This window comes from Phaseolus vulgaris, chromosome 2 (genome assembly GCF_051622355.1).
Source record: "Phaseolus vulgaris cultivar YP4 chromosome 2, ASM5162235v1, whole genome shotgun sequence".
NCBI classification, from domain to species: domain Eukaryota; kingdom Viridiplantae; phylum Streptophyta; class Magnoliopsida; order Fabales; family Fabaceae; genus Phaseolus; species Phaseolus vulgaris.
In genome coordinates this window covers 42,894,809-42,907,368 of record NC_143499.1, presented here as the reverse complement: position 1 = coordinate 42,907,368, position 12,560 = coordinate 42,894,809, and the positions used below count along the sequence as shown (strand labels likewise).

General features: G+C 35.4%; 1 protein-coding gene and 1 pseudogene across 4 annotated transcripts; one reads left to right on the top strand and one right to left on the bottom strand.

The window, feature by feature from the left end:
* Positions 1–875: 875 nt before the first annotated feature.
* LOC137812277 (subtilisin-like protease SBT2.2) lies at positions 876–8,523 on the top strand. 3 transcript variants are annotated; one of them, XM_068614200.2, is made up of 12 exons: positions 876–1,024; positions 1,119–1,183; positions 1,598–1,926; positions 2,266–2,425; positions 2,597–2,994; positions 3,459–3,554; positions 4,281–4,353; positions 4,465–4,747; positions 6,393–6,724; positions 6,979–7,249; positions 7,426–7,707; positions 7,898–8,523. In XM_068614200.2, exons 3-12 carry the CDS (start codon positions 1,673–1,675, stop codon positions 8,305–8,307), a joined length of 2,559 nt encoding a protein of 852 aa, XP_068470301.1. In that variant the 5' UTR covers positions 876–1,024; positions 1,119–1,183; positions 1,598–1,672; the 3' UTR covers positions 8,308–8,523. The 3 variants fall into 3 exon arrangements, with proteins under 3 accessions (XP_068470301.1, XP_090155038.1, XP_068470302.1); XM_090298912.1 differs by having other exon boundaries at positions 944–1,024; positions 1,503–1,926; XM_068614201.1 differs by lacking the exons at positions 876–1,024; positions 1,119–1,183 and having other exon boundaries at positions 1,495–1,926.
* A 226-nt stretch (positions 8,524–8,749) lies between these two features.
* LOC137812274 (receptor kinase-like protein Xa21) lies at positions 8,750–11,514 on the bottom strand (annotated as a pseudogene). Its single transcript, XR_016518801.1, has 2 exons — positions 9,463–11,514; positions 8,750–9,354 (listed from the first exon to the last, which is right to left on the bottom strand). The product of XR_016518801.1 is annotated as a receptor kinase-like protein Xa21 (transcript).
* Positions 11,515–12,560: the final 1,046 nt, after the last annotated feature.

Genomic DNA, 12,560 nt, shown 5'->3' with positions numbered 1-12,560 from the left:
TTTCTCTTACTAGATGATTTACTAGAAATCCAATTTTTTTATCGATAAAAAATAAAATAAATTAACATAGCACATTTCGACCCTTATAAAAAAAACAGATTACTACAACTCAATCTTATAATCCAACGAATAAAAAAATAATAGACTAATAATAATGTTACCACCTTCTATGAAGTTTTGTCATCTAAGTGATAATATAGTAATGTAATGCAAAGAGATAAGAGAGGAATATTACAAAAAAATTATTATATAAATAATAATATATACTTTGTCTGTTTACATGAATATAATAGGAAGCACGTCCATTGACAAGTTTGCATACTTTATGAGTTTACTACTGAGTGGTGAGTGCACTTCAACCATATTTTATTTACAGCAAAAAAGTTTGATAAAATGTGGCAATGTTGGTTGAAGGTTTAAAATGGTTAGAAAGAAAAAGAGAATGGAGGCATGCGTGGATCTCATAATGACAAGTAATGAAGAAAGCAAAAAGAGATTCCAAAACATGCAATTTGGAGTTAGAATGGTTTGAGAAAACTCTTTTTTGCACAGAAAGTGGTGCACTATCACTCTCACATGTGCGCAAAGGCACTTGCACTTGAAATGCCACCGAACCATCATGCATCCACTTTCTTCTTTCACCCAAAAACACCACTATTTTTTAGGTTTAGTGCAGGATATGCATATTCAATATCCCATTCATCACTGTACACAACACCAAATACTGAAACAATTCATTTTTTTTTGTATTGGTCATTACTAAAACAAGTAAAGTTATTGTGATATAGATACATGTCTAAACTTAAACCTGATTCCGGTATCACATTGGTCAGAAGTGGAGACTAAAGACAATTTATATATTTTTTTCTCTTCCCAAACATATGATACTATTAAGATGAAACAGCACTAAATAGATATATACCTACACATCTGTGTATAACTCAGGCTGCAACTGTAACCTTTTATGAACAAGATTATGATAAATCAGTATCCAATGTAAAGGGCTTTGATTTTTGCATTAAGGGTATATTAAAGTTTTTTTACAGGACCTGTTCATTTTTTTTATATTATCATCTAATAAAATGTCTTATATCAGTTTTTATTACATATTGAATCAGTATTATAGTTTGTAAGTACTTGAGAGAGTATGCATGAAGGCTCAACTCAACAACTGCATGAAAAGGTTTGTGGCAGTAATTTGGTCGTAATTATGTGTGGATTCTCTAAATAAGAAATTAGTCCATAATAGCAGCATAAAAGAGTCTCATTGGTTCTTAAAACTACAAATTCATGAGTGATACATAATACTAAACAGGTTATAATTTGTTAAGAAGGTAATATTATCTGCATTTGCAATTTTTTTTTTTAAATTTAGACGAGATAGAGTTGTTTTCCATTTTTATTTTAATTAGTTATTAAACTGTTACATTATTTTATTTTTACAATTTATTACATTTAAAAGTTTACATAAGTAAGGAAAATTAATAAACTGTTAATATCAGTGTTGAGTTGGCTTCACTTCACACTTCCACCTCAGAACAAACTGCAAAACCAGACACAGTTTCAGAGTTCACTGAACTTTTTATAAATGTTAAAGGTCAACAAGTCTCGCAGCTGAAGATGGACTGTACATCCTGAACTGAACAATAGTTGTCTTGTCACTATCTTGTTCATGCTTGGTGGGGCTTTGCATTCCAAAACCCAAATGGAAAACATGCATTGGTCACATAAACATTCACTGGTGCTGTGTTTCTTGGCAATGCTTCTAATACCTTCCTTGTGTCAAAGTGAAGTAACAACAGCTGTGTACATTGTTACTCTCAGACAAGCTCCTGCTTCTCTCTACCATCATGAGTTGATCACTGTGGGTAACAAGTCTGGACATGGTGCATCTGGGAAAAGAAGAACTAGAGTTCATAAACCAAGGTACCCCATATTCGTTTTGAAGGTTTACAAAGTGTATTGATACACCTTTATATCTAAGGCTTCTTGTTGAAATTATGCATTTATGTTATGATGATAAACATTTGTTGAAATTATGCATTTATGTTATGATGATAAACATTTGTTAAAATGATTGCCATGGTATCTACATAACTCTTATGTGGACAAGTTGTTTGAGAATCTTATCATTACATCTGTTTGATATTCTAAATTCTTGGTACTCTGTTCCATTCTTATGTTTATTTTCCTCTAATTTCTTGACTTTTCTTTGCCTAGTTGTGCATATATTTGAGAGATTGTATGGTCTTTTGGTTTTTTCAGACATCAGAATGTTACAAAGGAAGATAAGGGATATGGTTCATACTTTGCCCGAGTTCATGACTCGTTGTTGAATAAGGTGTTTAAGGGGGAGAAATATCTGAAGCTCTATAGCTATCACTTCTTGATTAATGGATTTGCTGTGCTGGTTACCCAACAGCAGGTATGGTATGGTTTTTACTTTTCAGCATCTTGATTTTGCCCTTATTCTGTGAAGAAACATGTGCTTGTTTGCATTTCTTGTTTCCATTTATTCATGGTTTGTTTGGTGTTTCTATATGTGATTTGATAAATTTCTTCAACCAACATGTTCTTGTTCTTTGAAATCTTGAAGGCAGACAAACTGGCAAGGAGAAGAGAAGTGTCCAATGTGGTTTTGGATTTTTCAGTGAGGACTGCAACCACACACACTCCACAATTTTTGGGTCTGCCACAGGGAGCTTGGTCTCAAGCAGGTGGGTTTGAAACTGCTGGAGAAGGAATTACTATTGGGTTTGTTGACACTGGCATTGATCCTACACACCCCAGTTTTGCTGATGATAAATCTCAACATCCTTTCCCTATTCCTGCTAATTTCTCTGGCGCCTGTGAGGTTACTCCAGATTTTCCATCCGGTTCTTGCAATAGGAAGCTTGTTGGGGCCAGACATTTTGCAGCTTCTGCTATAACCAGAGGAATATTTAACTCATCTCAGGACTATGCTTCTCCCTTTGATGGAGATGGCCATGGCACGTGAGTTTTTCGCATTTCCAATTGAGTCTTGTGTTCATTTGTTGTAAACAACAACTGACCATTTCCCATTAAGCGCATTCCCCTCATTTTGTCCACATTAACAAATCTGTCTTTCTATAACTCCATTATCTTTCTGAAGTCTCTTTCCCTCCTCTACTAGAACATTGATGAATCATTTCTTTGTAGTTTATGTTCATCAGAATTCTGAACTCATCAATTAGTTTTTCCCCTTTCTTTTGCTTCAATAGTTTTAAAAAAATGTTATTGACAAATGATCTGGGATTGCTACTTACCAATGCTTGAAAGTTTAAAATGAACTTATATGTGAGACACATCAATGCTTCTTTCAATCAGAAGTTCAAAATATGATAGTCATTTGAATTAAGTGTACCAAAAAACTAAAACTTCATTTTACTTGTTTTTTCACTGAATGTTGTTCATTCTGATGTATCTATAATATACAGGCACACAGCTTCTGTTGCAGCTGGAAACCATGGAATTCCAGTGGTCGTTGCTGGACAAGTTTTTGGAAATGCTAGTGGGATGGCTCCTCATTCGCAGTAACTAATCTTGAACTTTATACAAGTTAAAAACTCATGTGTCATTCTTTTTTGGAGAATAATTAGAGAAGATGAGACTAAATGGACCACAGGACTTTAAAGGGAAAAAAGAAGAAAGTTGATATCTAGTGATACAAAGATATAATTTATCTGAGAAATACTAAATGTTTTTTGCTTTGCAGATAATTGCTCAACAAGGTGCTAAAAGGTCTATACATAAGATTTGGAATATGATTTTCAGAAGGAGAAAATATTTCCTCTCTTAAAATTACATGATTTTCTGAAAAAAAAAACTGAAAGAAAACTTCAATGCTTGGGCCAGATTCAGAACAAAAATAGTTATTTCTCCTATAAAATGGACCATTCCAATGTCCCTCTGTACATTACTTGTCCTTCATACATTTTTCCCACATTGTGTCATGCTTTTACTTATTTTCTATATCTCGGTCTCTATCACTTATCTCTTTTTGTGCCTTGTGGAATGCTTAATTTCCATAGAATTTATCTACACATAACTTTGTTTTCAACAGCAACCAACAAATTATGTAAATTTATTTGGCACTTGAAAAATACTATAGAAACGATCTATGTAATTCTTTTGTGTTCAAGAACAAAATGAAACAATGGATCTTTCCTAAACTGGATTTATAGTAATTTCATGCAAGCATAATTGATTTTTATTCTATATGCATGTAACTTAATGCTATCCATTTCAATCTTTTACAGCATTTCCATTTACAAGGCATTATACAAGAGATTTGGAGGATTTGCAGCAGATGTTGTTGCGGCTATTGACCAGGTACGTTTACTTGTATTGTCATTTATGCTAACTGTCAGCAGTATTTGATAATTTTATTTGGTCAATTGTTGACACTTGATATATTTTCTTCTTTACATCAATTGTTTGCAGGCAGCTCAGGATGGGGTTGACATAATATGCTTGTCAATCACTCCTAATAGGAGGCCTTCTGGTATTGCAACTTTCTTCAACCCAATTGATATGGCATTGCTGTCAGCTGTAAAAGCAGGTATTTTTGTAGTGCAAGCTGCTGGCAACACTGGACCATCACCTATGAGCATGTCCTCCTTCAGTCCTTGGATCTTTACAGTTGGTGCCACCACTCATGATCGAGTTTATAGCAACTCCTTATGTCTTGGAAATAATGTGACAATACCTGGAGTTGGACTTGCACGTAAAATTCTGTTTCTCTTATCCCGGTTAGCTATACATGACTGTTTAAGACTAGGACTTTTGACCTTAATAGTGCAATTTGGTTTTGAAATTACTAAAGTAGAGCAGATGAGAAAGTAATTTCTTGCATTCCTCTTCAGAATCCCCACCTATTGTTCTTTAAGGGTGTGAGTTTGTCATGATCACCACCATCACTTATAATCATCATCATCTTCGTTGTCACTATACTTCCCTTGATTTTAAATGGAATTGTAGGACAATATTATTCTTCCATAGATGATTGGTGAGATATTAATGATGACATAAAAAAATAGTACTAAATAATGGTGTTGAAAAATCAAAACCATCGATTGACTTTGATTCATACAAGGTTGAACTAGAAGGAACATCATGGAATGGATATTTTGGGACTTATTCTGCAAACATGTTGAGCTATGGTTGTATGGCCTTTATGAATGCTAGCATGCATACCTGCTATAAGGAGATTGAATACTTCTGATGCCTCTAAGGCTGCTTGGTCAATAGTGCATTAAATTTGGTATGCTATTGTGGAGTGACATCCTATTGTTATCATGATGCAACTATTTGGAAGGCATCAAGGTATTCCACTCCACATACGTTGACTTTATCTGACTGTCACGGTTAATGGATTGCTATGAGAGAAGAAAGATATAATCACATAATAATGCCTAACTGTTGATTTTATAGTAGCCTCATGTATGACAATTGTTTACATTCAATGGTACATATGTTACACTAGAGTATTGGTTATATCTCACATTCCTGAGTGTTGGAATGGCAAAAAATTTATTCATAACAATACTTACTATTGTTTGATGCTTATGGCTATATCAATTTTAACTAAGATATTGATATCATTGTTGATTTCTAGTATTCATTCTTGCCTTTTATGAGGAATAACATGGTCTTCGACACCACCTTTAGACATCCCGAAGAAGCAATTTATCAAATGACTAGGGAGTTTAATGACATGTTGAGTTCCTTAAATGAGAATCATCTATGATGTTTTACAACGATTTACGAAAAAGCAGGGCCAACTTAGCATTCCATCATATCAATTGATTACCTTCTTGCAAACACAAGAAATACATATTAGCTGATGGGCCACACAACCTTAGCTCAACACCTTTGCAGGATTTGTTTCATAGTATTCATTCAGAAGTCCCTTCAGGTTCCAACTTGTATGGAATCAAATCAGGCAATGTTTGGAACTACTTTTTTTGGCATCATTCTCATGAGACATTATTTGATGGTTCTGGTCTAAAATAGTCTCAATTAATATTCACATTACAAATAATCAAGTGTTATTAATTATGTTTCATAAATTGTAAAATTTGAATGTGATACATAGACATTTATTGGGACCATGAATACTTGGTAGTTTTGAACTGCTTAACAATTTCTGCTTTCTTACCCAATCAAGAACAGAGAAATCCAAGATCTAAAATCGACACTGCTACATTGTGAACAACCAGTTTTTGTTACCTTAAGGCCTTAATCGTGTTACATTGAAGTTCCTCTGAGTAAAATTGATTCAATTGTTAACATGTACAATTATAATGTTATATCAGTGTGCTTAATAAGATTTACTGATTAGTTACTACCCTATTTTTTCATTTTCCCAGCCGGCACACATGAGAACACAATGTTCAAACTGATTCATGCCCGACATGCTTTGAACAAAACCACAAGAGTTGCTGCTGATATGTATATTGGTGAGTGTCAAGATGGAAGTATATTCAATCAGGATTTGGTCAAGGGCAACCTTTTGATCTGTAGCTATTCAGTCCGATTTGTACTTGGGCTCTCCACCATCAAACAGGCCTTAGAAACAGCCATGAACCTTAGTGCGGTTGGGATTGTTTTCTCTATGGATCCTTTTGTGACTTCTTTTCAGCTTAACCCAGTTCCAATGAAAATACCTGGCATAATAATTTCATCTGCAAATGATTCCAAGGTGCATTACTAATTTTCTCCTTTGAACATGCATGATTAAATGCACATGTATACCGTCTTTGTTCTTGGGCTTGAATTTTATTACATCGCATATATATGTCATCTTTGTTGTTCTCTTTAAGCAATTAATGTCTGTATGAAAAACATGGTGTGGATTTTGACATATGTCGATAGTCAAGTTATGTTTATCCTTTGCTTACATGTGTGTGGGAATGATACCTTGATGCCAGCTACTTCTTTTTTTCAACTGGACAGATATTACTTGAATACTACAATTCTTCACTGGAAATAGATGGGGACTCAAATAAAATTGTTAAATTTGGAGCTGTTGCTAGTATTGGTGGGGGATTAGAAGCTAACTACAACAATGAGGCCCCAAAGGTTGTGTATTACTCTGCCAGAGGACCCGATCCAGAGGACAGTCTTCCTCATGAAGCTGACATTATGAAACCCAATTTGGTAGCACCTGGAAATTCTATATGGGCTGCTTGGAGTTCTGTTGCCTCTGATTCTGTTGAATTTCTAGGTTTGTCAGTACATAAACAAATTATTACTAGAATACAAAACATGAACAAGTCTAAGATGTTCATTCTAACTTAAACATCTTCATAGACTATAATCTACACTAGGAAATAGGAATTTTGGTTTATTAAGCATGTGAACACAGTGAAATTGAATATCTGATATGCATTGTTGCAACAGGTGAGAATTTTGCATTGATGTCTGGCACAAGCATGGCTGCACCTCATGTGGCTGGTCTTGCTGCGCTAGTTAAGCAAAAGTTCCCCAATTTCAGTCCTGCAGCCATTGGATCCTCACTTTCCACTTCAGCTTCTCTGTATGACAACAATGGGAGGTCAATATTGGCTCAGAGATCATATCCTACTGTAGACCTTAACCTATCTCCAGCAACTCCCTTTGACATGGGAAGTGGTTTTGTGAATGCTACTGCAGCATTTAATCCTGGATTACTCTTTGATTCTAGTAAGTCACACTTAACTAATGAACTTTTAAATAATTATAATGTCCATGCAGATTCAAATGCTTCAAAAATTCAGCTGCAGTTGTTGTTCAATATCTCACTTAGCTAGCTCAAATTTATGAAAGCAGTTTGATTAACGAACAAACATGGTTTCTGAATCTGAAGTGTGCTTACACATAATTTTCTTTGTAGGCTATGATGATTACATGTCATTCCTATGTGGTATCGATGGTTCAACTCCTACAGTGCTAAACTACACCGGTCAAAATTGCTGGACTTATAACTCTACAGTATATGGCCCTGATCTGAACTTGCCCTCAATCACAATAGCAAGGTTGAACCAATCTAGAGTAGTGCAAAGAACAATCCAAAATATTGCTGGAAATGAAACATACAATGTTGGTTTTAGTGCTCCATATGGCACTTCTATGAAAGTGTCTCCCAATCATTTCTCTCTTGGCAGTGGGGAGAGACAAGTCTTGTCTGTGATCTTCAATGCAACCAGCAACAGCTCTGCTGCCAGCTATGGGAGAATCGGGCTGTATGGTAACAAAGGTCATGTTGTCAACATTCCTGTGGCAGTCATTTTCAAAATCTTATAACAACCTAACAGGGTTACTGCCTTTAATTTCTTCGTCAGCAATTCATTTTCATTTTGCTTTGTTTTCTTAATCTCTAGTCTTTGCTTTATTGGGTTACAAAATGTATTGGGCTATTTTTTCATTCGTTATACTTAAGTGTAAAGTTTAATATGTATAATATCAGATAGTGTGGATGCATCTACAAGTGATTAGTGATAATTCTGATTTCTTATATAATTTGTTGAGTAACTCTTGTTTCATCTTTATTTACCATTTAACACGAAGGTGGCATACATATTTTTTGTTCTGTTGTCTATCTCTGCATTGATAATACTAAAAAATAAAATTGAAAATTTAGTAGTATTTTAAAATATAACTTCTCATGAACTGACCCTTGTACTATGAACGATTAAGCCAAAAACTAGTTCTAAAAAGTAAAAAAAGTGGATGTGAGGTTATAAAGGTTACTAAAAAAAATGCCATAAATAATTAGAAGAGATACATAAGTTTTACAAGTGTAATTAACCACAAACACAAACACTTATAATCTATTATTAGCGCCTCAATTTCTATCATATTCTTTGACTTAGACAAACTAAAAACTTGATCATTTCATGGTCAACAAAAGTATTATTACGTTATGCATTTCCCAGATCATAACATTTCAGCATTACTTTAGCGAAACGATGTGTGCAGTAGAAGTGTGATAAGAGTGATTCAAAGAGTCTTCAGAAGCTTTGAGTTGGCGAACAGCATCTCTAATGCCAATGCGTTCATCTAAGTTGTCTGCAGTACAAGCTATGGCTACTCCTAGAATTCCATCCACACAATACACTTGTACGTTATTTTGTCCCTCTGAAGGGTCATCATGCAAAATGAGGGACACCAACTTAGGGTCAATGGCTTCCATTGTCTTCTCTTCGAATGCTGAATGCGCCCATCTTCTTATGTTTAGCCCTCCAGTGAAACATTCATCAGTTGGACTTTTGCCAGAGAATAACTCTAGCAACACTATACCAAAACTATATACATCTCCAGCTGCACATGCTTTCTCTACCCATCCATATTCTGCATTGCAAAACCAACCATACCAATTATTCATCATGTTTCATAATTTGATATTAAATGAAAGGTTCATAAAGAGGGAAAGAGAAACTAGTATGAATATGCATTAACCTGGAGGTATGTAGCCGATAGAACCCCTAAGAACATGACTGGAGCTAATGGAAACTTGATTGGTTGATCTTTGAATAAGCAACCTAGCCAATCCAAAGTCTCCAACCTTTGCCGTCATGTCTGTGTCCAAGAGAATGTTGCTAGGCATCAAATCACAGTGCACAACTGGGATCTCACTATCATTGTGCAGGTAGTCCAATGCACACACATATCTATTGCTATGTTCAGTCTCTCCATAAGGTTCAACCCATTTCCGTTTGCATGCTTTCTCTTCCCCTTAATCCAGTCTTCCAAGCTACCATTGCATAGACTCGTACACCAGAGCCAGAAAGTCATTGTTTTTGAAGTCAACACTGGAGCATGATGTGATGAGCTTAACCAGATTTCGATGCCTCGAGTTCTTCATAGCCTCACATTCTGCAAAGGAACTCTTTAGAAAACCAGTTCTTAGGGTGTCAAGAACTTTCACTGCAACAGTAGTTCCATAACATAGATTGCCTTTGTAAACTGAGCCAAAGCTCCCAACACCTAGTAAGTTTTCCTGGTTGAATTCCTCAGTTGCTAAATGAAGCTCATCATAAGAGATCATTAGTGCAAGAGGCTAACTGTTCAGATGATGATGATGATGATGATACCTTCACCTTTCTAATCTTTATATATAGTATTGAGCCAATTGTGAGACACAGTGCCAATGCTACTGAAACGGCTACGATAATGTAATGTCTTATATTTCTTCTTCCTTCGCCACGATTCACACACGGGGCTTGCAAGCAGAGATTTCCATTGCCTTCTAAATGTACAGCAGAGAGATTTTGGAAAACTCCACCACTTGGAATGTCTCCTTCTAAATCATTATACGAGAAGTTTAAGAGCCTAAGCACCTGTAAGTTTTGAAGTTCAACAGGAATGGTTCCAGAGAGTTGGTTGGAGGATAGGTTCAAAGTTTCCAAGCCTCTCACTTCTCCAAGAGCCTTTGGAATGGAACCTGAAAGCTGATTCCTGGTCAAAAATAAATTTTCTAAGCTGAGACAATTGCTGAATGAACTGGGGATGTCACCATCCAATTGGTTGCTAGAAAAGTCAATAATGGAGGCAACACCACTCAATCTCCCAATTTGAGGTATTGGTCCACTCAAAAGGGTTCATTGACAAATTCAAAACATTGCTCAAAGTTGGGAGATTGAGGATTTCCATAGGATTGCTTTCATTGAGTTGGTTGCTTGATAAGTCCATGTAAAGCAGACTTTGCAAATTCCCAAAACTGGTAGGTATTCTCCCCATTAGTTTGTTTCTTGACAAATCAATCAGGTTTAAATTGAGGAGGTTGGCAAGGGAGTCTGGAATAACCCCTGATATCTCATTTCCAGCTAGAGATAGTTCTTGTAGTTCCGCTAACTGGCCTAACTCATGTGGGATTTCTCCAGAGATTGAATTGTAGCTTATGTTTAACAACTTCAAGCCACTAAGAAGACCAATGGAGGTAGGTATGCTTCCACTGAAACGATTCTGTCCCATGTATAATGTTGACAGGTCCTTGGAGAGATTGCCAATGGTTTCAGGAATCACACCTTCCAGCATATTCCCATCAATTGCCAGAAAGTTGAGTTGAGTACTGTTTGTCAAAGAAGTAATGAAGTCTAAACCTGTGACACCTGAACTCACTATCCTGTTATAACTGATATAATACATGCGAAGAAATGGAAGAATTCCCAAACCAGGTGGCACTGTTCTTCCAAAAAGTTGGAAGCCATGCGAATGGCCTGAATGTTGGTTAGGTTGTGCAAAGACCCTGGAATTCCACCAGTGAAATAATTGAAGCAGATATTGAACACTGAGTTTTGGAAGTTTGAGACCAACATCCTGAGGAATCTTAATTATGAAAATGTATATTTTAAGAATTTTAGTTTGCATTGCTAGGCATTTAAGGATAAATTAAAAGTGATATCTTATTTTCTATATGAATTTGTTAATGGTTTATTAAGAACAAATCTTTCTTTAAAGCTTTTCGGTGACAAATATGCCTGGTCTTCTTGGAACAACTCACATTCAGAAAGTATATGCCATAAATAATTAGAAGACATATATTAGTTTTAGAAGTGCAATTAACCACAAACATAAACACCTATAATCTATTATTAGCAACTCAATTTCTATCATATTCTTTGACTCAGACAAACTAAAAACTTTATCATTTCATGGTCAACAAAAGTATTATTATGTTATGCATTTCCCTGATGATAACATTTCAGCATTGCTTTAGTGGAACGATGTGTGCAGTAGAAGTGTGATCAGAGTGATTCAAAGAGTCTGTAGAAGCTTTGAGTTGGCGAACAGCATCTCTAATGCCAATGCGTTCATCAGGGTTGTCTGACAGAAAACTAAAAGTTGTAAAACTGAAGCGTGACCCTAATTACTATCGCACCTGACTATGACTAACTACTAACTATCTATCTTTGATGATTGTGTTAGTTCTAAACTACACTTCTATTTATAGAGTTTCAAGACTTCACAATTGGGTGGCCTTGAATCAGGCCCACAAAACTGATCTAAACTAACAAAATTAAGTGTTTCAACTTCTTTTTTGCGTAACATTGACTGTCTAGTGCCTTTTGACCAAGACTTCTTGACAGTCTAATGCCGGTTTTCTTCAGTTTTTTGCTTTTTAACTTAGATTTCCAATCTTCATGGCATCAACATACTAAAGCTTCTAAGGTCAAAGTCCAATTCAAAGAATATCCCTAGAAATGATCAAAGCACTCGTTAGACTGTTCAAGCAAAATATAAGCTATAAAATGCAATTTTTATGGCGTTTTTGTAAAAACTAATATTTTGGAGAAAATACAAACTAATCTAAAAATCGAAAATAAAAACAAAAGAAACCTCAAGGAAGAAAGCAAGCCAAACAACAAAACAACCCAGACAGTCTACTAGATAGTCTCGATCTCATCCGCTACGAAAAAAGAGTCTAAGGCTCCCTTCAACCTTCCTTCTGGAACCAATTGTACCTTGAGTTGGTATCAGTTACATAAATACATGCCATCTTCTCTAAAATTTTATGGCATTGAAATTAATAGAGTAAAATCGAACATACATTACAG